Here is a 7391-nt window from a genome sequence, read left to right on the forward strand (position 1 = left end):
CAGGACCACCACTACCGTGGGAACCTTCCTCCTTAATCTGAGCAAGCCTGGCATTCAGATTAGTGTGCCAAACATGCCAGGCCTAGTAGACAACCTGGTAGCTGCAACATGAGACACTATATCAGCAATAAAAATGAGGCCATTATAAACATATTTTCCTAAGAACGAAACCAAAATAAAAAGAAAACTTACCATTAAAAGTAGAGACCTCGGCAGCTTTGGTAGGCTTAAGAGCTCTAGGAACATTTTCAGCCTTCAAACAACGTGGAAAATAAGAAGCTCCGCTACAGTATGACCACGACTTTTAATAGAAGGGAGAGCCAAGAAAGTAGTTACCCTCTCAGAAGGATAATCTACATTGAACACCCAATCATCCACTGAAAAGTAAGGTATACTCTGATAATATTTCCTGCTTTCCTTTTTACTAACAAAACATGTGCAGGGAAGAACAAAATAACAAGCAACATACCAGCAACACAAGCGTCATAATTGAGATATGCCAGGTCAGGCCCAACAGAATTGGTCCTGATAAACATATAACCAGCAGCCCTGTTTTTGTCAGCACTGCTGTCCAAGTTGTTGAAAAGAGGAGTAGTCGAGGGCCTAGCCTTGAAGTTAACCCTACCAGGGCTATGGGTATTCAAAAGATAGCAGCTTTTCAAGTCACCTAAAGTAAAGGACAGATTATGCTTCCCACACAGGTACTCGATTGAGTAAACCCCCTTTCAGACTGAAGGCATAATCTGATATGGTGGAACACCAATCTCCTTGATCACTTACACCATTAAAGAGGAGAGAGGCAACTTACAACCAGCCCTAAAAGCCTAGTCATGAATACAGAACCAACCAGGACAAGCCCAGTCAGCCCTGATCGGTGAATCTTCAGGGATCCAAACTTCACAGTCGGCAGGGATAACCCCCTTCTCCCTCAAAATACTCTCAAACTCAGGTTTGAGACGGTTAGGAGGGCTAAGATGCTCACTAAGAGCTTTTGTTGGCTTAAACTCAAAATCACCATGGAAGATAGACACCATCTCCACACCAGCAGTACCAGAAGGAATTTCAGAAAACTCGAGTTTATTTTCAGAGGTTTATTCAGGGTTTGGAACGTCAGGAGAACCAGAAGCAATAGCCCCCCTAGTAGATTTTCTTTTTACAACCATTGTTTTGTCTTCTGGAAAAATTACGAGAAGATGGACAAAGGTTGAAGATGAAGATTGAAGAAGAAAATTGGGAGAATTTCAGAGGAATTATTTGAGTTTTTGGTGAAGAACAACGCAAGAGTAAAAGAAGTATTTATATTGCGGTGATCAAAATCTAGGGTTACTGCAAGTTGGACACGGTTATTCAGATAGTTGCAGTAAATAGACACTTGTCGCATTCATATCAACTAGCCGTTTTCTTTGCAATAATCACGCTCAACCGTCTAAAGCAAGTTACTTAATGATGTTTATCTTCTCATTACTAACCTGACTCAGCGACAATGAGAAGATAAAGGGGCAATTGTTAAGCCTAATATTCCCACGATGAATACAAGGTATGATTACACCCTGGCCTGACATTCAGAACAGAAGCCTAAGGATAATTCAGGCTAGGCACCAGGCAGGAGGAGGCAACATACTTCAAGTACGAAGATATCAATTGACCAAGTCAACAAGGAATATATTGAATAATTATCATATAATTATGCTAATTATATCAACATTAAAGGAAAATAATTAATCATAATCATGGATCATTGATCCGGCCATTTATACGCATTCAAGACAGCAATCAAGGGGGTCATTTAAGGAAAATATTCTTTCATTAAGGTGAAGATCTTGCGGTTACATGAAGATTGCTATATAAGGGAAGCTCAAGACTATTTGAAGCGACATTCCATCACGCTCTATCATACAACAAAAGCATACAAGCCCTACTATTACAACACTTAGAACGACGATGCATCGTATAAGCTCTACATATAATCATCCTCCTAAATATTATAGTGAAACCTCTCCTGGCTTGGTGCCCGTGGTTTTTTCCCATTAAAGGGTTTTCCATGTACAGAATTCATTGTCTTATTTGTTCTCTTTACTTTCTATTATTTGCACTTTATTAAGCGTGCCCTGCAGCCATATACAAGATAAACGAACTAGTTAACCCTACTAACTCTCTACCCTGACCTGATTTAGCCCTGTGCAGAATCTAAATAAAACAAGGGCGCCTACTCATCCAAAACCGATCTCCTATTGTACTTATATCGGGTTCATTTTCCTTAGACTCTCCTAGATTCATTTTTGGTTCATTGGTTTAGGTTCAAAAATCGTCGCTCTGATACCACTTTGTAACACCCCAATTATCCGGCCAAGATAATTGAAACATTACTACCTCGATTTCCCGAGGTAGTATTTTAAAACTTCAATCAAAGAACATTTTATTAATGTAATGTTTAATGAATTACAGAAACGTAAACAAATGAATAAAAGTACAACTCATGACAACTATACTCTTATAGCCAATTATACTCGTCGCGTGACTAATCAAGCTCGTCCCGTTTTCCGCGTGCTATCCAAACAACCTGTACTTAACCTGCTCCCCATATGATCAGAAATATCATATGGATCAACACAGGCCACCCCGGAAATTGGTGACAATTATACAGACACACAAACGTCAGTTTCAATAAATAAAGTGTGACACAACTCAAAGTGTGTGAGTATGCAACAAGACTATAACATGAATGACATGCTAACAAACAACCACAACCACGGTACCGGAACCCGCCCAGACATACCGACAACCATACTGGTAGCAGGACACGCCCAGACATATAAACAACCACAAATAGGTATCGGGACACGCCCAGGCGTACCGGGTTCGAAAGCCAACTGGATCCTCTGCCAGACGTCGTGTCTCAACCACACGAGTCCCTCTGTAACTCAAGCCATTAATGTGCACATCTCTCTTGGAGTGGAAGCTCCAAGAGGCGACTCAAGCGGAAGACGGTCTCAAAAACGCCTTCTGTCTCCAGACAACAAGTAACCAATCAAACCTCCATGTCCTCTGACATGCAAGACAACACAATAAATGCAATATACCATATAACATGCCAATTACCGACTCATTCAATTCAATTGATAACAAATGACTCATTTAGCAAATAAACACAATATTGAAACTGAGTAGGATAAACCTACCTCAGAGCATATCCACATAGGCAATCCGAATAAAATAATCTTCCACAAAAACCATCACCTAAATATAATTAATTACTAACTAATCCTATCTAATTAAATAAGAATTAGTTAATTAAAATGTCTTAAAACTATTTAAAAACCCGACTCATACTCTTCGCCCCTAGCCGTCATCAAGCACCACCCATTCTGCCACCATGGACCACCACCACCAGCTATGGTGGCCCATGGCCAGCAGCACAACAGTGGCGGCAACCACCACCATGACATCCCCACCGTACTCACACATATGTCACACTCACACACAGCCCTACACACACCCGACACTAACCCAAAGCCACCACCCTCGCTGGCAGAGGCCATCGCCCCTGACCACGGTCGGTCCAGTGACCACCCACCACACCGTGGAAACCAACAATAGCAATAGTAACACCCACGGCAGCAACAACAACAAAAACAACACAACAACACAACCCCGACATCCCTGCTTTTTCTCCTTAAAACTGCCATTCTTGTCGCCCTCACAGCCACCCACAACCACCACTCTACTCCTTTTATCACCCAGGACCCAAACCTATCTAGAACCAGACCCAAACCGACCCATAACGTCCCTAAAACCGAAGCCCTACACCGGTTTACCAAGATCCCAAAAACTCAACCAAAACCACTCAGGCAATGCCCTATACGGGTGGTCAACGGCAGTCTAAAGGTGGTCAAAGACGGGTCAAGGTCGGGACGGGTTTGTTAGGCCTGATATGTCCACGCTAATGTTCAAGACAAGCTTTCACCCTGGCCTGATAATCAGGACAGAAACGCCAGGATAACTCAAGACTGGCACCAGGCATGAGAGGACAACGGTCAAGTAAGCAAATATTATTTGACCAAGTCAAGCACAATTATGGAGAATAAATCAAGATTATTACGCTAATTATGAAGTATTAAAGGGAAATATCCTATCATAATGACCGGGCATTTATCCGGGTAAATATGGAGCATTAAAGGTGCAATTAATGGCGTCATTAAGAGGAAATAATACGCCTTAATTGAGGAGATTATCCAGGATATGAAGTTTACTATATAAAGAGGAGCCAAGATCATTCCAAGACACATCCTACAAGATTACAAGCTACTTTATCACAATACTTTGAGCAAAATACGTTGTTGTGCTAATCATATTATTATTCTCCGTAAACTATAGTGAAACCTCTCCTGGCTTGGTGCCCGTGGTTTTTCCCATTTAAGGGTTTTCCACGTACAAAATCTATTGTCTTACTTATTTCCTTTATTTCCTTTACTTTACGCATTGTTAAGCTTGCCCTGCAATAATATACAAGGTAGACGAGCTAGTTAACCCTGCAACCACTCTACCCTGACCTGATTCAGCTTTGTGCAGAATACACCCAAAACAATTGGCGCCCACCATGGGGCATCTAGCTTATTAATATCTTTTTTTTTCCACACAAATAATCCAAAAAACAAAGGAATCAGCAAAAACATGTCTCAACCAACCATAAAAGAACAACTGACTGCCGCATTACAAAAAATAGCTTAGTCAGAGGCTAAAATCTTGCAACTAAAAGAATCTGAATCAGCCTGGAAACAAAAACTAGAAAAGTCAAAGGGATCAATCTCCATAATCCAGCCTGGAACCCCATTCTCATCAATTGTCAAGCACTTTGATTTCTGAAGTTTTAGGAGTCCGAGTGGTGTCAAAAGTGTGATCAACGTTGATGAGGAGACCCCCAAAGATGATAAAGCTGATGAAATAGGAGCAGCCGTCATGATGGCAATAGACTAGAAAATGAAGAAGCTCAATGAAAAATTCGAGAAAATACCCGGAGTCCCTGTCAGCATGAAGGAAGTTGCCCCTGAAAGCTATGCTGACTCGCCTTTTTATAGACGAGATAGCTAAATAGATCTTTCCAAAACAAATTTGTGATTCCATTCATGAGGACCTATGATGGGACCTCAGATCCACAAAATCATGTGGCCTTCTACAAGCAAAAAATGTTGGCCGCTTCTATTCCTAGTGAATTTAGGCAGGTTTGCATGTACAATGGATTTGGAACAACAATGACCAGACCTGCACTGCAGTGGTATATCAACATGCCTAATGGAAGTATCGGATCCTTTGCTAACCTGATCAACACATTCAACCAGCAGTTCACAAGTAGCAGGGCGATGGAGAAACGTTCTAGTGACCTGTACAGGATTACCCATAAACCAGATGAGACTCTCAGAGTCTTCCTTGCCAGATTAAACAAGGAGAAAGTGTCAATTCCCAGGTGTGACTTTGGAACGGCTGTGGAAGCATTCAGGCAGGGATTACTACCTAATAGTGATCTCTATGGTGAGCTGACCATGTACCTCTGTCATTTCTTCGAAGATGTCCAAGCAAAGACACTTGCTTATTTCAGCCTAGAGGAATACAAAAGTTACAAGGTTGGAGGACCTGCAACACAAAAGACTATGACAAGCCAAATAGGAGAAGCACCAGCAGGGGCAATAACTATAGGAGTGGTCTATATACCAGGCATGATCAGTCAGAAGTCAACCTAGCGCAAGAAGAGCAAGGTAAGGCTAAAGTTCATCCACCTATCTCTGAATATAACTTCTCTGTTGACATTGTAGGTTTGATCAGGTGACTGGATAACATGGGACCAGTGGTCAGGTGGCCTAGAAAATCAGACAATCCAAATCAAAGGAAGGACCATACCAAGTGGTGTGGATTTCACATGGATATAGGGCATATAATGGAGGATTACTTTACTCTCAGGAAAGAAATAGCCTACCTCCTAAAGCCAGGATACCTCATAGATCTGATCAAAGCCAGAGGTAGGAACGAAGATCCTAGTAAAGTCAAGCAGGAGATAAAGCAGGAGCGCAATCTCCCTGCTCCACCTCCACTCAATGAATTAAAACGCATAAATGGCGGATCAAAGATTTGTGGCCTGACTATTTCAGCAGCAAAAAAGATAGCTAGGACTCCTCAAACTAAATCACCCTACAAGCCTGGAATTATACCACATATCACGTTTAGTGGCTATGATCTGGTGGGCATCCCTGACCTACATTATGATGGCCTGGTGATCACCATGCAAGTTGGAACTACCAACGTAAGGAAAATCTTGTTAGATAGAGGCAACACAGTGAACCTGATCATACTTGATGTACTAAAAGCCATGAAGATCAGGGAGGATCAAATCACCAAGAAATCCAGTGTTCTGGTAGGGTTTAGCGGTGAGACAAAGAATACATTGGGAGAGATCCATCTCCCTACCTATGCTGAAGGCGTTGCATCTTATGAAAGATTTCGGAGTTTTAGACTGTTTATCCTCCTACAATGTCATTCTGGGTAGGCCCTGGATTCACAATGTCAAGGCTGTCCCCTCTACTTATCATCAGTGTATCAAGATACCTACAAACTGGGGAGTGGCAACCATCAAAGGTTAGCATAAATCAGCCCAGGAATGCTATACAGAGGCCCTAAAGCCATCCAAGGCAGGTAAGTCTCTCGCACAGCAATTACCGTACCCTGTCAGGAGTACATATGTAGCATCACCAAAGATGGAAATAGATAAGGTAATCCTCAACCCTGAGTATCCTGACAGGTATGTTCTAGTTGGCTCTGACGCTCCTGATTCAGTCAGGCCCCAATTAGTAAGCTTTCTTAAAAATAAATCTTCCTGTTTTACTTGGTCTCATTTTGATATGACTTGAATTGGTGCTGATATTATCACTCATAAACTTAATATTGGCACATCTTTCAAGCCTGTACAACAGAAAAGATGAAAGTTTGCACCAGAAAGAAACACCATTATCAATGAAGAAGTAGACAAACTCCTAGACATGGGCATGATCAGGGAAGTGATGTACCCTGAATGGCTGGCAAACAGAGTGGTCGTGAAGAAAAAGTATGGCAAATGGAGAATCGGTGTATATTGCACTAACCTGAACAAAGCCTGCCCTAAGGATCCATTCCCTCTTCCACATATTGATGCCATGGCAGATGCAACGGCAGGATATGAGATGCTCACGTTCATGGACGCCTTTAGAGGATTTAAGCAAGTAAAGATGTACCCTTCTGACCAGGAGAGTACTTCATTACTGACCGGGGCATATACTATTACACTGCCATGTCATTCGATCTGAAGAATGTAGGGGCAACGTACCAACGCCTAGTCAACATGATTTCAAGGAGCAGATTGGGGACAT

At 41.9% G+C, this 7391-nt stretch overlaps 1 protein-coding gene across 1 annotated transcript; it reads left to right on the forward strand.

Moving 5' to 3' along the window:
* The first annotated feature begins 5830 nt into the window (after positions 1–5830).
* Positions 5831–6535, forward strand: LOC141640986 (uncharacterized). Its single transcript, XM_074449664.1, has one exon. It carries the CDS (start codon positions 5831–5833, stop codon positions 6533–6535), a length of 705 nt encoding a protein of 234 aa, XP_074305765.1.
* Positions 6536–7391: the final 856 nt, after the last annotated feature.

The sequence above is a fragment of the Silene latifolia genome, chromosome 2 (assembly GCF_048544455.1).
Source record: "Silene latifolia isolate original U9 population chromosome 2, ASM4854445v1, whole genome shotgun sequence".
Taxonomy (NCBI): domain Eukaryota; kingdom Viridiplantae; phylum Streptophyta; class Magnoliopsida; order Caryophyllales; family Caryophyllaceae; genus Silene; species Silene latifolia.

Coding starts and splice junctions, on each gene's coding strand:
- LOC141640986 (XM_074449664.1), top strand. CDS start 5,831: ATGGGACCAGTGGTCAGGTGGCCTAGAAAATCAGACAATCCAAATCAA.